Source organism: Vombatus ursinus, unplaced genomic scaffold, assembly GCF_900497805.2.
Source record: "Vombatus ursinus unplaced genomic scaffold, bare-nosed wombat genome assembly UNPS02014786.1, whole genome shotgun sequence".
NCBI lineage: Eukaryota > Metazoa > Chordata > Mammalia > Diprotodontia > Vombatidae > Vombatus > Vombatus ursinus.
In genome coordinates this window covers 50,865,688-50,884,475 of record NW_020954564.1, presented here as the reverse complement: position 1 = coordinate 50,884,475, position 18,788 = coordinate 50,865,688, and the positions used below count along the sequence as shown (strand labels likewise).

The 18,788-nt window shown below is 37.8% G+C and overlaps 1 protein-coding gene across 1 annotated transcript in view; it reads right to left on the bottom strand.

The window, feature by feature from the left end:
- Positions 1-18,788, bottom strand: part of LOC114046911 (GTPase-activating Rap/Ran-GAP domain-like protein 3) — a 196,900-nt gene that overhangs the window by 30,299 nt on the left and 147,813 nt on the right. Inside the window, exons 23-24 of the mRNA XM_027867524.1 lie at positions 4,352-4,459; positions 1,252-1,370 (exon numbers count right to left, since the gene is read on the bottom strand). Of these exons, the coding sequence (XP_027723325.1) occupies positions 1,252-1,370; positions 4,352-4,459 (227 nt within the window). The remainder of the gene's footprint in view (positions 1-1,251; positions 1,371-4,351; positions 4,460-18,788) is intronic.

Sequence of the window (18,788 nt, the reverse complement as noted above, 5' to 3'; positions counted from 1 at the left end):
GATAACAAATATTCATATACAAAGAGGTATCAACCATATGTGGAAATTGTCACATGAAAAAAAAAATAGCCTAAGAGATGGTTTGTAAATGTGGCTAATAAAATTAGGAATAATCTACAAATTTTATCAGGGATGCCCATTTAAAATTTGGTCAATTTCAATATAAAGCAGAACTGAACCTACTGTTGTGGGAAAAGAAACTTACAATGATGGATAAAGAATATTGAAAAAGGAGAGTTGAATAATAAGGAATTTGAAAGTATTTTCCCTTTTCTTCAGGAAGGAAAGTGCTCTGGTTCTTCATTTGCATTAGATAGCCTGGTGAATGGCAATACTTTTTTTTTTCTTTTGTTGTTTTTTGGTGAGGCACTTGGACTTAAGTGACTTTGCCCAGGGTCACACAGCTACTAAGTATCAAGTGTCTGAGGCCATATTTGAACTCAGGTCCTCCTGACTCCACAGCCTGTGCTCTACCCACTGCACCACCTAGCTGCCCCAGGGCAATTCTTTAAACTCAATGGAAATAGCTCTAAAAACTCCTAATTTCTTTGGCTGTAATTCTATACTTGGGGTAGATCCATACAGGAAATCAAATTACAAACTGGACATATTCTGTGAAGGTGATCGATAACCATTCTTGAGTCAGGCATATAGTTCCCACTGTTGGCTTAAAAGTTGGCATTATGGTTTAACAAACCAGTATTGTTTGGTCAGAATAAACAGATTCCCTAAAATCTCATCACCCCTGGGTGAACTGATAACATCATCAAATTTCTAAAAGTATAAGGCCGTAAGACCAAGCACTGGCCTATGAAAAATCTCAAAATACAGCTATCCCATAAGGACAGCTTGGTCTGAATCCCATAGCTTGTTCTGATCAAACTATTTCAGTGTCAACACATAGCTGGATTGTAGGGACTGTGTCTTCTATTTCTTTGGTATCCCTTGGAATATCTAATACAGTGCTCTACCCACTGTGGGCACAGGAGTTACCCAGGGACACCTGTTCTTTAAGTGCCTAACCAATAGACTTTATTATGTGATCTTTTTCCTCCTTTGTTAAATTTTAATATATGTGTTGATTTTGAATTCTGCTTATAATATATATTCCAACTTGATCATAGGGATATAATGATAAACATTTTATTCTAAGTGACTTGGTTCCTCTCCTTTTGCCTGGTAATTCATGTATGGAGTATCACAAGTACATTGCATTAAAGTCTTTTAGACAGAGGCCCCAGTCCTACTCACCCGTGAAGCCACGAGCTGAAGTTGAGGCACAACAGCTGTGTGGACTAAATTTCCATTCACCACTAAGCGGATCTCGATGGAATCGGTAGTGAAGGCCAGAATGTATGGAAAAGCACACACTGAAAGATAACAACAGGCATGAGTTACAAATACATTGGTTTTACCATGATAAAGAGTGATATCATTCTAGTGTGATTTCTTTTATAGATAAGGATTATTTATCCCCCAGGAATACAGCTGTCTAGGAGGTGGCACAAGACAATTGTTTATCAGATGTAGAACAATTAATATTCAATTCAACAAACATTTACAAAGTTTCAACTATGTGTCAGGACCTATACTTCTTATGGGGCTACAGAGCTGAAGAAGGACAGAGTTAGTCCTCAAGGACATGATAATCTAATATATATTGATAAGTATGACACAAAGAAAAATGTGATGACATACAGACAAAGGGGTCTAGGAAAATGTAAGGAGGGAAAAATGAGTTTCAGCTGGGAAGAGCAGACAGGGTTTCATGAAGGACAGACTTGAGATGGGCTTTGAAGAGTGACAGGAATTTCAACAGATGGGGATGTGGTGGGAGTGTATTTCAAAAATGGGGGATGGCCTACATGAATGCCCATAGGATAGACACTGAATGTCTTCAAGGGAAAAATGAACAGTAATCCTATTTCTTTTGCCTTCCCACCTGTGTTCTTTATCATATTCCTTCCAGACTCTTGAGGGACTTTGTTCTCCTGAGCACTATCTCTAGCATCTTTAATTTCTTAATCTCTACTGACTCCCCCTAAAATACTACATCTGTGTTGTATTGAGTGTGTGGCTAGCACCTGACCAAAATGAAATGATGCTGCCCTGGGGTGATTCTTTGTCTGAAGCAAATGATTGTTCATATGAGCATGTCCTCCATTCCCTTCCCTTCTCCTCCATCCACCTTGGAACTCTTGCTCTCAGCTTCACCATATAACCCTCACCACCATAGCTCCCTATCTCTGTGACCTCTTAGATTTCTGGCTTTGACCTCTGGACTACTTACCTTTGATCCCTAAAGTCGAGCACTGTGCTTACACCACCATCCTTTTTCCAAAGACTTCTTCACTTTTTCCTTGATTGTTAATTTCCTAAGCCAGTGACACCTTCCGTGTCATACATGAACAGGTCTTCCTTATTTTCAAAGATTCAACACACCTTATGTTATCCATCCTGGCCCCTCTGGCCTACCTCCGTTTTTCTCCCTCCTTTAGTTGCCTGAATAGATTTCCATTCATGATCTCCTTTTCTTCACCATCCATTCACCACAACCTGCAATCTGGCTTCCTGGAGGGTCACTGCTGACTTTACTCTTTCCAAATACTCCAAACCTTTTCTTTGTTCTCATTTTCCTAGATGACTTTACAGGGTTTAACACTGTTGACCACTTTTTCCTTCCTGAAATTTCCTCTTGGCTCTCCCCCTTTGTTTCTGAACAGTCCTCTGTTCCCACTGCTTCTATCTTCTAATTGTTTTTGGTCCTTTCTCTTATGTATGATCTCTCTCTCCCTCTCTCCCCTGAGACATATTCATTTTCATGACTTGAGCTATCACTTTTCTGATGCCCAGCTTTGGTACCATCCTCCTCCCTGGGCTTCACTCTACAACTGGCTTCAGAATATTCTGCCTTTACTTCAAATTCACCACATCTGTACGAGAACTTATCTTTCCTCTTAAATGAACTCCTTCCATCCCAACAATAAAAACGTTCTCTCACTTAGGCTTGAAGCTTTATAGCTATTTTAAACTTCTTTTTCTCTTTCCTCTCTTGTATCCAATCTGTCACCAATCATGCCAAATTCCCTTTATAGCAGAGGTGTCAACACGCAAGCCTGCACCTTCCAGAGTGCTGCTGGAACCAGCTCAAAAATGTAACTGAGGAATATTTAACAAAATAAATAAAAATACAATAGAACACTGATAATGTTACTACGGGGTACTGTCAGTTAATACGTGGCTCACCAGGATCCTTCTGTATTGTTTAAAGGCCCCTGTTTCTATCTGAGTTTGACAGTACTGCTCTATAGCATCTGTTGGATACATCTCTTGCTCTCTAGTTTCAACCTTGATCCTTTTCTCTTCAGTTTCAACCTTGTCCATAATAGTTTGTTCTGATGTTTTAATACAGAGCTTTATTTTTGTGAGACAAAATTAAGTAGAAAATTCATAGTTCTGTCTTATGTGGATCTTGAACTGAGTGGACCACGTACAGGAAGACTACTCTAATTTCAGAAATTCTGGAAAACCTAGATCTAAAGTGGTAAGAGGAAACATCCGACTCCACTCAGGATAAAGATCCAATTTCTTTGTCTAGCATTTAAGGTTTAAGGTTCTCCACAATATCTACCCCTTCTATATTGGAGCCACACTGGGCTATACACTGTCCACCAGACATGTCCTGTGCTTTCCTGCCTCTGTGTCTTTGCTAATACTGTTCTCTATCACTGGAATGGCCCTCTCCCTCTGCCTGTTGAATTACTATCCACTCTTTAAAGCCCAATTCAAAGGCCCCTTCATCTAAAACCATCCCTGAGATCCCATCACCCTGCTCTTAACATTCTGAATTTGTACTATAAATTATCTGTCACATCCCCATTAGACTGTAAACACCATGAAGGCAGATACTACATTTTATAACAGTATTTCCTCCAGTGTCTAATAATTGTCTTCACATAATGGACACTTAATAAGTGGTTGCTGAATTGAATTGAATGAAATCACAGAATTTTGGAGCTGGAAGGACCTCTAGTCCAACCTCCTGGTCTTCTAGATTGGCAGAGGTTAAATAGCTTGAATGATTAGTAAGTGAGGAAAACTCCTTAAAATGTCGACACTCCTCCAGATGCTCAAATGCTATGGCAGCTAGGAGGAACTAAGGTCAAATGAAAGAGAGGACTAGAAGATGAGAAGGCCTTTAGGACAGGTTCCATTGAAAAAATCCCTGATTTCCTTTCTCGTCCTTTTTTGGGCATAATATAATCACAACATCTATAAGTGAGTTTGCATATGATATTAAAACATTTAGAAATACTCCAAAGAGCTTACTATGATGCAGTTTTTTTCTTACCAACAGCATAAGGAACCTGGTTCCAACTAAAGTGGAAATCTGATGCTGAGGGTTGGATCAAAGGAGAGCCACCATTAAAAGGACACACCTTTTTATAATTGCAGCTATCTGTAACAGAAGAAAAAAAATTCTTATTTTTACAAAGGCATCGTTATGACCAGTGACATTAAATAAAACTGCAAACTTTACAACCTTTTATAATGGGCCCATCATGGCCCACTTCTTAAAATTCCCTAGAGAAAGCTGAAACAAGCAATATTGAAACCATAAGGTCCCAAAGACTTAGGAAGATAGTTCAGAAGAAATGTACCCTCAATGGAAAACATCATTACATTTCTTTTATGGGGAAGAGGTGCCCACTTGGAAAAAGGCAGAAGATTCCCGTTTAAATGTGAATTTGTTCATGTTATCTCCTATGCTTTTAAAATTTTGTCATGGTAAGATGGAAACCAGCATATTATTGTACATTAAAAATAGATATTTATCATTTTCCTTAACCAAAGTTGAGTATATTTTCATTTCCTTTAGTGGAGGAGGGGCTTTTGAATATGGTACTTGGGGACATCTTTTCACCAGAGGGCTGGCCACTAAAAAATGCAATTTCTTAGTCATGGCATCTCAGAAAGACGGAGTGCGGAATATGGAAGGATTGAAATTGATATCATTATTGGGAATGTCCATGCCAACAAAGTCACAAATCTTTTGAATTTGTGAAGTACTTGGGGACATGAGCAGTTTACTAACAGCCTCAATTTTAGCTCCAATTAATAAGCATATATCTTTTTGACTATGCCACACTCATATGGCCAAATGATTCACATTCCATCTCAACAATTCAAAGAGGCTTGTTTATTCTTCAATTTGAAGTGGGTAACACAGTAGGTTTCCTATGATTCTTTAACAATATCTTTATTTTATGAGATTGACTAAAGAAGTGGAAAAAATATTTTCTTAAATAAAAATCTGAACTGCTAACATTTGGCTTCCAAAGCAGGAAACATTGCTCCTCTAAACTATCACAGGTAGCTAGCTACTGTATGCAGTAGCTAATACGTTCCCTAACTTGTATGCAATGGCCTTGGGTCAAAAGGAACTGTATTATGTTCAGTTGTGTTTAAATCACTAAATAGCAAAATTCCATTTCTATAAAAATTTTTTTTTAAAATTGTCTAATATAATCTTAACACGTATTCTTTACAGCTTGAAGCAGCTGTGTTTCTCTTTAAAAGGTATAATGTAGTAATGCCATATTTATCTAGCATTATCTAGAAATGAAGTGTTTCTTGTGACTTAATTTGCAAACCTTAACTCCTTAAATACTCAAATCAAAAATAATTGTAGTGATTTAAGTAGAAAACATTCTAAAACGTATTATGTACTTTCTCCTGTTAGGATAAATAGCCCTTTTCCCCCACAATAACCTTCAAAGATTCATGACTTCACTGTGGGTATTACCCCTTCCATTAACATAGATTAAAACTCCTTTATACCTTAGGAAATGGTCTTTATGAATTGCTGTGGGCCGAAAAAATTCATCCTGTTGATGGAGAAATGTGTGTAAATCTATACTATTATAGCTGATGTTCATGATAATGATACTGAGTCATCAAGTTTCAGTATTTATATATATACACATTAATATACATAATATGTATATATGTACGTACATATACATACACATGCAAACACAAAAAAGTTTTTCCTTCTTCATAATGTCCCTTTGACATTTTGCTTTTGGGTAATTTGTCTCTTTTCCCAAAAGGTGAAATGAAGAGTATACAGTAATGACCTCCTGTAATATCAATGATTACATCAAAGGCCTTCTGCCAAAGGGTTCTCTCACCCTCCAGCAAGTGGTTATCTGACTTCTTTTCATGGTAATCAGAGTATTTTGGCTTAACAGCAGTATTTGAAGTATTTCCATTACTTGTACCTTACTGATAAATCCACCTCATCTTTAGCTTGACTCACACTTTGTTCTTGCTGGTGGGTTCCCCCCCCCTTTTTTTGATGGAATCTGAGAGTAAAGATAAAGATGTTCTTACTAACATCTTAAAACTAATATGTTCTTAGTGGTACTCTCATGGCTCTTTTTTTGAAGAAAATAGAAAGATGATGAAGAACATATCAGCTTGTTACACATTTTTCAAGAGAAAAAGAAGTTATTAGTTCAAAGTTCCCCCCACAGTTTCTTGAAAGAGTTATAGTTCACAGAAATAATTTCCCAAAAGTCTTTCAAAGTGTAAGATAAGTCCTGTTACTATTAAGTATTTAATCAAGTTACATATTAAGTTTTCGATAGGCCAAATTTTTGATACAGAAGAATTGTATTTTGTGCATGTGTGTGTGTGTGTGTGTGTGTGTGTGTGTGTGCGTGCGCGCTGAACTGTGACCCCTTTTGTAATCATTGCATTAAGTACAAATGTACTTCAACTTGGACGACTTCTCTAAAGAAGGCCCTGGTGTGACATGAAAGAGCACTGGGCAGATCTGGGGTCTGGTTTCAGTTTTGGCAATAAACGGCATGTGACCTTGGAGCAACTGACTTTGCTCTCTCTGAGTTTGTTTCTTTAACTGTAATAAAATAAGAGGATAAGACTAGATAATCTTTAATGATTCCCTCTACCTTTAAACTTCTATGCCTTGGAAAACAATTGAATTTGTGTTTTTATTATACATCATTAAACACATGAGGCAGGGTGGCATGATGGAAAGAGAGCTGGCTTTGGAGCAGGGAAGCCCTAGGTACTAGTGTGACCTTGGTCAGTCATTTAATTTCTCAATGCTCTAGGCAACTCTCTAAGACTAGAAGCTGCAGAGAAAGTGCTGACCTGAATTGGCAGATGAAGTTTCTTCATCTGGGACTTCCTTATTTTAATAAAACCATAGGTTTAGCCTCTCTCCTTACTGTTAATCACATTTTGATGGATTTGCAAGCTCAATGATGTGGGTATTCTCTCCAGCGGTACAGACAGCAATCAATGATGCATCTGACTCTTTTCCATGTCCTCCCCCAAATCCACTATTTGGTGTCTGCTCACCATGCTGGGGGCATTCCTCTTAAGGGCCTTGTGTGGATACCAATGAGACATCAGGGCTGTTCACTGGTTTTCCCTTGTTCTTCATATATTTCCAGCCCACCTCCTTTTCTGGATATTCATTTCTTTGATGGTATCTTTTATACTTACAGTACAATATACCCTCTTTTGTGGATGACTGACAACTTTAATTTTTTGAAGAATATGACTTGTAGCCATACATTGTCACAGGAAGAATACTGATGTTTTAGGGAGAAGCTTGAGGTCATTAAAAGTACTACATAATTTTCCAAAAGCACACTCTCTTTCTGTTCAATTTTGGGTCCAATTCAATGTACATTTCCAGTGCCACATATAGGTGTGCATATATTCCAGTGTTTTATATATATACATGTATATACATGTACATACACACACACATAGATATAAAATACTGGAAATGTATATATATAATATATATATATATGTATACACACACTGATATACCATCTCTACAAACTGTCCCTCTTACTGTATCTCTTAATTTGACAAAAGACATTTTTTATCTATCCTCTGCTCTTTTGTAAACCATGTAGACAGTTAGGTCAAACTTTTTTGAGTAATTACAGCAGTTTCTACAGTGTTTGGGAACTTGATACAATTAGCATAATGTCATTGGCTAATAGGAGCATCACTATTTATAGGAAATCTCTCTTCCATTTGGATTCTAGATTAGACATCCTCCATGACAGTGGCAGATACCTTTGAAGTGAATGTCTACATGGTGGTTTTTTTTTTTTTTGCCTTATTAATAATCAGAGGGTCAAGTTATCTCTGTTTTATCTTTCAAAGAACTTCGTATGATTTTGACAAATGCCTTTGAGGGGAGAAACAAGCATTTTTTTATGATGCCAAGTTTAAATAGATTTTATTTTCCAGGACAAGAATTGCATTTCTACTTGTTTATAGCACTAATAAAGTGCAATGTTGTTTACTTTTCTCCCTCTGCACACATTCAAGTATTCAGAATGATCAGATTTACATAGTAGCTTAAATGTTACCTTTAAACTGCTACTGCCTTGGCTACAAATTTGAGTCCTTCAATTTTTGGAAAGCTGGTGGAACGCTCTTTCTTCTGGTGCGTTTAGTCGACCTCCAGATGGGGATGCTCCACCCCCTGGGAACCCACCAGGCATGCCTCCTGTTTTTTGTGCTTCTAACTTGATATCAATCTTGATATTTTTCTCTAAAAATTCAATAATTGTCTTGCTGTTGCTTCAGAAGTGGATCCTTATATGAGTAACTGGTCATTTCCTGTTTATTAGAATATAATCCATGTCTTTTTTTTTGTGTGTGTTATGTTATTTGGTCTTCACCATGCTTATTTAGCTCCTGCCTCTCTTCTTGGAGAAAGCATGAATTATTGCATAAGAAACAATGAGAAATGTGAGGAAATCAGAGAAAAATTGGACAACTTGTATGAACTGCTAAAAACTAAAATAAACAGAACTGTGAGAATAATATACACAATGATTACCACAATGTAAATTAAAGAACACCAAAAGAAAACTGAACTTTGAGTAATTAAAAAACCAATAATGGCCCCAGAAAGTTAAACATATCACTCTCCTTTTGTTGCAAGGTGAAAAGACTATCAGGGCACAACGCTGCATACACCGGGAGATGCTGTCACTGTACTGATTGTTTTTGCTTAGGTTTTTTTCTTTGTTACAAGGGAAGGTTCAGTTCTGGTATGGGGTGGAGATGGGGTGGGCATATCCCCAAATTATAGTGATATAAAACAAAAGGTATTGATAAAACTTATTTAAATTAAAAAATTAACCCATTCATAATTCATGGACATGAGGTCATTTTCAAACCACATCCTCTGTCCCTCCTCTTACCAGAACTTGGACTTTGCCCCTGGGACTCTAAGCTCTGTTAAGTGAGTTTTTAATCTTATCTTGCCTGGAACCAGGATGCCATGCCATTTCCTGACCATTAGCAAATCATGCCCCTATACCCCCTCCCCACCTTCTAACTTTAGCTTCCTTTTTATATGTAATCTTCCTATATTTGGGCAGCCAGGCAGCACTAGCCCAGGAGTCAGCCTCAGACACTTAACAAGCTGTGTGACCCTGAGCAAGTTACTTAACCCTGCTTGCCTCAGTTTCTTCATCTGTAAAAAGCTGGAGAAGGAAATGGCAAACCACTGCAGTATCTTTGCCAAGAAAACCCACGAAGAGTTGGACATGACTAACTGACAAAACAACAACTTCCTCTATCAGACTGTAAACTTTTTAAGGGCAGTGACTGTCTTGTTTGCTTGTTTTTTTTTTTTATCTCTAGCACTTAGTACAGTGCCTGGTACACAGCAAGCTTTTAATAAAAGCTCTTCCTTCTCTTCTTTTCCTTTTCCTTCCTTTCTTTCTTCTTTCCTTTTACAAGTCTTTGGACTCTCTTGTTTCTTATTCCTGATTCACTATAAATCATATCTATGATTTATGTGATGTTGAATCTTTTAAAAATCAGGAATATAACCCCTACTTATCACACTGTTTCTATGGCCAAATATATAGTCACTTCCTGACCATTAGCAAATTATGCCTTTGGTTCTTTACTGTGATGATTCACTTTAGATCACAGTTTCCAGAAACACATTTTAGAAAAGTAGATACCACTTACATTTCATCATTTTGAAAATCTGTTCTATAATATTTTGAGGAAGGGCTGACTCCAAGGGTTATAAATTCATCTTTGTTATCACCATAACATGACATGTCTATAAATACAAAATATATATATATATATGTATATAAAATTTTCTCCTTTGTTGATAGCTGACTGAAAAAAATCCAGGCACAACAACATTCAAAAATGCATTTTTAACATTGCAAAGGGACTAGAAGTCCAGTATGGTACTCGTATTTTGGCTCAGCTTTCTCATTAAATATTCTGTACTAATATCTAATATTCTCTCTCTATATTAAACCCTAATCTCTAGGTAAGATCAACTACCCCTGCTTCCTCAGGAACAACTCAACAATTGTCAACTTATAGAACAGCTTTGTGATTTTCAGGTAAGCTGATGGTTCTAAATTGCTCTAGAAATAGTCAGAAAAAAAATAGTTTGTATATATATTAACCTTGTATTCTGTAAGTGTGGTAAGTTGTATAACAACAATGAACGATAACAAACATTTATTAAGTGTCTAGTATGTATGCGTCAGGCACTATGATAAATGCTGGGGACACAAAGAAAAGCAAAAAAAATTCCCTGCCCTCAAGGAGCTTACAATCTAATGGGGGAGATAACATGCAAACAACTATGTACAAATAAGACACAAACATGATAAATTGGAGAAAATATCAGAGAGAAGGCACTAAAATTAAGGACTGGAAAGATTTTTTTTTTTTGTTGCTGTTGTCAAAGGTGGGACCTATCTTAGCTGAGACTTGAAGGCAGGGAGGTGAAGTGAAGATGATGGGGAGAACCTTTCAGGCATGGAAGACAACCAGGAAAAGTACCTGAAGCCAGGAGATGGGGTGTCTTGTGCAAGGAACAGACAGGAGGCCAGTGCCATTGGAGCAGAGAGTACTGGGGAGGTGAGGAGCGTTGTAAGGTATAAGAAGACTGAAAGGGCAAGAAAAGGCCAGGTTGTAGGATGGTTGCATTTTTCAGCAAATTAAGGTTTTATTTTAAGAGAGAATATGGCCTACATAAAAGAATAATCTAAAATTTCTTATTTTGTTCAAACCTGATTTGATTCACTGGTATCTTCTAAAGTATAGATTGGCAAGCCTCACTAAAAAAGATTGGCTTCAGCACAGGGAAACACTGATTAGACTGTGTTCATTCATTCCTTCATCAAGCATTTATTAAGTGCCTCTGACATGCCAGGCACTGTGCCGGCATTAAGTACACAAAGACAATGAAAAAACTCTCTCATTTTACTGATTAGAAATGGAGGCCAAGAGACTTTAAGTGACTTGCTTAGGGTCACCCACAGACTGAACGTCTAGGATTTGAACCAGGTCTTCCTGACTCTAGGTCCGGCACTTTATCTGATACCTTAAGGTATTTCTCCTCAAAAACAAAGGAGTTTCAAAAAAAGGTTCTGAGCAATGGTAGTATCATTGGAGGAAGCATATAATCTTCCAGAGTGACTACTTTAAAGATGCTAACTATTTGAATGAATTGGCTCTGATTTTCTAGTTTAAAATTAGATCACATTAAACTTTTCACTACTGTAATAATACTTTATAGGCTAATACTGTAGAGAATTCTTCCTCCATAACACACACATATTGCTGTACTACACTAGCTGATGTACCCTTAGCTTGGTACTTACTACCTGAAAACAGTGATGCCCTCAGAGTCTATTTGAGTTGGCAGGATTTTTTTCATTAAATGTTCCTAGAAGGTAGGGAGAAACAAACCTATGCTTACTTATTGTGCTATGTACACTTCAATACAGGTTAGTTTCAATGGGGGAAAAAAAAAGGAGACTGGCTAATTTAAATCATCAGGATGCTAAGTTTTCCTGGGTCATTTACCTGGACAGAATGTTAACAGAGTGAATATTAACAGCTGGGAGTAGACACAATACCATCAAATGGCTCCATTATAAAAGGCTGAGAACCAATGAGTAGAGTGAGGTTGCTTCAGAAGACAAAATTATGGGGCAGCTAGATGGCTCAGTGGATAGAGCACTGGCCCTGAAGTCAGGAGGGCCTGAGTTCAAATCTGGCCTCAGACCAAACACTTGACACTTACTAGCTGTGTAACCCTGGACAAGTAACTTAACCCCAATTGCCTTAAAAAAAAATAAGAGAAGACAAGGTTAGGACCAGGGCCTGGGACTCTCTGAGAAAGAAGGAACAATCAGATCAGAGAAATTCAGGAAAACTTGGTCAGACATATGGAGACTTAGTTATGTTAATGTGGTATTCAAACCCTAGTACTTTGATAGGATCATAGATTTAGAGATGGAAGGAATCTTTAAGGTTTTCTAGTCTAACACCCTCCTGACCCATTTTACAGTTGAGGAAACTGAGGTCCAGAGAGTTTAAGTGATTTTCTCAAGGCTACATGGATAGTAAATGACAGAGCCAAGATTTAAACCCAGGTTCTCTGACTCCAAATCTAGCCTGCTTTCCATTGTACTGTTTTGCTTTGACCTCTTATTTGCTGGGAAAGAGAACTGAAACAGCTACATGCGAGGGTTAAAGGAAGAAGTGAAAAGATAACCCTATGATCACAGCTGGCCTTGAGCAGTGATGTGAAGGCTTGGGACTAAGGATCCAGGCTGCCTGAAGGCTGCAGTTCCGAATAGGGGAGCAAGGCCAGGGGTCTTTGTATCATCTGAAATTCTAGGAGTGGGCACATAGGGATGTCTGAAAGTAGACACAAAACTGACATATTAGTCCTGGGACACAGAATAAGTAGGGAAGGACATGACAGACAAATGTTAAAAACCAAAGGTCCAAACTGAGTCTAAAACTAGGGCATATATCCAAGCAGGTGGTGAAGTATGGATGGTGGTGGGTGGATTGGTATTGGGAGTCATGAGGCAACTGGGATTCAGTGTCAGGCCACAGTCACCAGAGAGGGTGGAGTACTAGGCAGGAAACCCAAGCACTGAGAGGATTCTGGGAAAAAGAAGGAACTCAATTAATGGGGAACTTAGGTACAGGGCAAGGAACCCAGTTATAGGGGAACTTAGGTACAAAGGTCAGAGTGGATGTGGCAGTAAGACTATCACTGAATAACTCCTTTGTGTGCATTCTTAGCACAAGAACTGAACCCAGAATCTGAAGCAGAGATGAACCTGTGTGTGTGTGTGTGTGTGTGTGTGTGTGTGTGTGTGTGTGTGTGGTTTAGTTATTAGGTTCAGTAGTTTGAGGGTGGGGAACAAAGTAGGACATTACATTTTTTTTTATATTGTATGGGTTATCCAGACTGAAAAGTGAATTAATGAATTTTTAGCCTATTCATTATGGACATAAATGACTGGAAAAGGAGGTGGGCTAGTTATTTACTGTGAGTAAAGGAGAAAAGATGGATACTCGGAGATACTAAGAGAACCTTAGAAGGCTCTGAGGCTGAAATCTAATCTCCCTATAAATTCCACTACTGGATCCAAGCAGAATAGATAGAATTCTTCTTATATGATTGGCTTTCAAATCCCTGAAGAGACTGATCATATCTCTGCTCCCTCCCTCAAATTTTCCCTTCCCCCCAGGGACAAACACCCCTAGTTTCTTCAACTGATTAACACATGGCATAGTTTTAAAGTCACCTGGTCATGCTAGTTGCTCTCCTTTCAATAGCACTCCTTAAAATGTTGTGCCTTGGAAGGAAGACAGATGAACATTCAGCTTTCACTTTTAAACACAGGACCTCTATTTATGGATCTTAATATTAAATTTTTTTTACCTGCTATGCCACACTGCTGAATCACATTAAGATTATAGAGCACCATAACCTTCAGGCTTCTCTTTTTTTTCCTTTTACACATATATAAACACATATATTTACATACATAATTACATATTTTACTGGACCTGTGATTTCACTGATATAGATAATTCTTGGTGAGCAAATTCCCTCTATCAACATGGATTTCACCTGTTCTGCAGCTTATAATCTTAGAGAGTTTCTTGGGAAAAGAAAGGATTAAGTGACTTGCCCAGCTAGGGTCATACAGCCAGTATGTGTCAAAGACGGGACTTGAACTCAGGTCCTCTTGATTCTGAGGCCAGCTCTCTATCCACTAGACTATAGTGTCTCTCATCATATATCTATGCAGTTAATTTTTGGAACTTTAGTTCTAACTATGTCTATTCCTATTAAATTCTATCTTCTTTGATTAGCTAATTCTTTCAAACCATTGAGTTCTTTTTGCACCTCTCTCTGTTTTATCATCCAATATAGGGTATCCCAAAAGTCTTACTGCAGGCAGTGAGGTAGTGCAATGGATAGAGTACTGGGCCTGAAGTCAGGAAGCCCTGAGTTCAAAGATGACCTCAGATACTTACTACATGTGTGACCCTGGGCAAGTCACATAAACTTCTGTTTGCTTCAGTTTCCTCAATTGTAAAATAGTAGCACCTATCTCAGAGAGTTGTTGTGAAGATCAAATGAGATAGTATTTGTAAAGTGCTTAATGTAGTGCCTGACATTTAGAGGAAGTTATAGAAATGCTAGTTGTTAGTATTATTTAGTATTAGTATTATTACTAGTTTTTAGTGTACTAAGATTTTTGGGACACCCTCCCTATTAGCTATTTCTTTCAGCTTCCTGTCATGCATAAATTTGATCAACATAATCTGTATCTTTATCCAAGTCCCTGACAAAAATGTTGGAGAGAATAAGGTCAATGAAAGAGCTCTGTAGCATTCTACTAGAGCCTTCTTTCTAGAAAGACATTAATCTGTTAATTAACACTTTAATTACACTTGTTCAACAAGCTACCAATTCACTGAAATATATTATCATTCCCCTACATCCTTCAAATGGCTTACTGAAATCCAGACATATTATATCTACAGCATTTTCATGATCTATCAGTCCAGAAATCCCATCAAAATAGAAAATGAAATCACTTTTGCTTGTCTTTTTAATAAACCTATGTTGGCTTATAATGATCTCTGTGGCCCTAAGCACAGGGCCTGCCACATAGCAGGTTCTGATTAAATGCTTGTTAACTTGACTTCTAAGTTACAAACTATCCAAATTACTAATCCATTTTAGACTCTGATCATAAAGTAATGTCAAACTCATCATCCTGTAGTTTGTAGAAATCACCTTATTATTACTCATCAAAATCATCTGAAAATAAGGACTGTGGGTCCAGAAAACCAACGTAGTTGAGTTAAAAGGGGAGGAAGTAGCAAGGTATGGTCATCACACTCAAGCAAACTCTCTTGTGGCCAGTATATATGAGTATATCTGTACAGTGAAAGCAGTATAGTCATTGCTGATCTATGAGACTGTCCCTATACAGTTCTGTGATACAGAGCCACAAAATCGAAGAGCCGGAAGGGGCCTCAGATGCCATCTATTCCAGTTCATCCATGAACAAGAAGCTCTTATTTAACCTCCTCAACAGGTGACCATCCAGCTTTTATCTGGAGACTTCCAATAAGAGAGAATCTACTGCTTTTAAGGAAGCCCATTCCCCTTTTTGACAGTTTTAATTATTAAAAATATTAGTCCTTACATGAAACCTAAATCTATCTCTAAGAACTCTGGCTACATGTCAGCCCTTCAAATATCAAAAGACAAGTATCATGTCACATGATCTTCTCTCCTCCAAGCTAAACATCCTTAGGTTCTTCATTTGATTCTCATACAACATCTGATCCTCATATGGCATACGTTCTCCAGTGCTTTCACCATCCTAGTTACCCTCTTTTGGACACATCCACCTTATCTATGTCAGTCTTAAAGTGTGGTGTCCAAAACTGAATACATCATTCCATACATGGTATTTCCCAAGGCAGAGTATAGTGGAACTATTAGTTTCCTTGTTCTGGAAACTGTGCCCCTCTTAACACTGCTTGGCATATCAATTAGCAATTTTGACCACCATTTAACACTGTTGATCTATATTGAGATTACAATCCACTGACATCACTAGATCTTTTCTGCAGGAATTCTTGCCTCAAGTGGTGGTGGCTTTCCCTTCCTTGGAGGTTGGATGACCATTTGTCAGGTATGTTCTAGTTGTTGAGTGGAGATTTCTTTCTTTTATGGGTTGGACTAGATTTGTCATTGAGATACCTTTCAACTCTCACTTTCTGTGATTCTTTCTTGTCATACCTCTTCCATTCTGTATGTGTGAAGTTGATTTCTTGAACTCAAGCATAGTACAAGTATAAATGTAGACATTTATTCCTATCAAATTTCCTCTTACTCTATTAAGCCCATATTTCTAGACTGTTCTAGCAGGTCCTGCCATGTCACTTCCCTTTCCCAATAAACTCCAGTTGTTCCCTATCACCTCCAGGATAAAATAACAAAATGATATAGCTGAATCCTCTTTTTGGCATTCAAAGCCCTTCATAACCTAGTCTTCCAACCCTTCACCTTTCTGGTTTTCTTACACTTTACTCTCCACCACGTATTCTATAATACTCTGGCCTCCTTGCTATTCCACAAACAAGAAATGCCATCTCTCAGTTCCAGGCATTTTCTCTGTCTCTCCCCTATGACTAGAATGCTCTCCTTCCTCATCTCAATCTACTGGCTTCCTTTAAGTCTCAACTAAAATCCCATCTTCTACAGTAAGTCTTCCCCAACACCTCTTAATTCTAGTGACTTCCCTCTTTTAATTATTTCCTAATAATCTTGTATATGGCTTGTTTGTACATATTTGTTTGCTTGTTGTCTCTCTCATTAGATTGTGAACTTGAGGGCAGCAATTGATTATCTTTTGCCTCTTGTTGCATCCTTAGTGCTTAACACAGAATATAGAACATAGTAGGTACTCCATAAATGCTTCATCTGTAAAATAATAGCACCTACCTCTCAATTTTTTGTAAGGATAAAAATGAGACAATATTTTAAAAATGCTTTGCAAAACTTAAAACAGTACGTCAATGCTATCACCATCATCATGATTATTATTATATTTTAGTGACCACTGCTTCCCTTTCTAGGTGCTCACAAATTATGTCCTTAATGATATGTTCTAGAACTTTGCCTTTTTCCAGTCCTATGGCATCTTTCCCATTTTCCAAAATATTTCTGATAGTGGCTCAGCAATCACACCTGCCAATTCCAAGCACTACAGACTTTCCTCTCTTTTATCATAAACTCTAAGAGGAATGGTCACTTCTCCACAAAGTTCTTGTTGTCCCCTTTTCCCCCAACATATTTTGTTGGTGAGACTTGGGTCCAGAATGCTAATTTCCTTCATTAGCTCCTTCACCTTTAGAAGGATGAAATTATCATTAGGGTAAGTCCGAAAGTGATTCAATCCTTTGGATAAAGGGCAAGCTCTAGCAAATTGTCTCAATAAGTGAAGTTCTCATTATTACTCCAATGTGACTATGTCAAGTTTGTGATGTTCTCCAGCCTCCTCTTCCACACACAGAACTCTTCTCCTCAGTTAGCACTTCTTACCTTGCTGCAGTCTGCCAGTTATCCCCAGGTTCCTTTCCCTTGTCTTTACCAATTTCCTTGGGCTCTTTCTCTTGCTCAAGTATCTCTCCTGCTCCTGCTCTTTCAATCTTTCTCTTTCTGCCCGAGTCCTTCTCCACTTTCTTGGATTCCTAGCCTAGATAGTCCTTGCCCATGTTTTCCCATGAACTTTACACAGAGGAACTACCAAATATGTTGGCTGCTTTCTTCTTTGATAAATATAGCGCCTAACATTTCCATAGTGTTTTAAGGTTTGGAGAGCACTTTATATATATTATCTTATTTGATCCTCACAAAAACTCTGTGAGGCACAGTTTTTCATTTTGCAGATGAAGAAACTGAGGTGAAAAGAGGCTAATGGACTTCTCTAGGATCACACAGTTAGGAAGTATCTGAGGCAGGATTCAAACTCAGGATTTCCTGATTTCTACTCAGAAGTTCTACGTACAATGCCATCCAGCTGCATTTTAATATTTCACAGGTACTGATGTACCATTTGTGGTATTCATCCTTTGTCTTTATTCTCCTTATGTGATAGGTTAACCTTTTTCTAGACATATAAGTCCTACATTATGCTTACAATGCTACTTCAGAAGCTGTTGTTTGAAACATGTTGTAGCTTGCTAACACTTACCATGAGTCTTTCCATTGCTTTTGGGGTTACGTTTAGTTTTATATATATTTGTATCTATCTATCTATCTATCTAGCTAGCTAGCTAGCTAGCTATGGATATTCTAATCTGATGGATGGCACATCCAACTATATGTTATAGTCTGGTAACATTTGTGTCTCATCCACCTTGTTTTCCCAGCATACATAGTAAGAAAAAGCTCTTCAGAATTGTGGATTTCACTGGAGATACATGCAGAGGCCTATATTGAAGTCCCGTAGGGGAGGGGAGGAAAGCTCTGAGAAAAGAATGGACCTTACAAGAGAGAAATTTTTTTGTATTTTTTTAAATTAATTTTTTTTTCAGTCAATGAAAGTCCATCTTCTCCCTCCCACCTCCTCATCACCTATAACTAACTGAGAAGAGAGAGATAAAATCCCTGTTAAAAACATGTATAATCAAGCAAACAAATTCCCCCATTGGCCATGTCAAAAAAATATGTCCCAGTATGCACTCTGAGTCTATCAACTGTCTATCAGGAAGTGGGGTATGAGTCTTCTGGAATTGTGGACGGTCATTGTGTTGATTAGAGTTCTAAAATCTCTCAAAATTGGTCTGTACAATAATGTTATTATTGTATAAAGTGTTCTCCTGCTTCT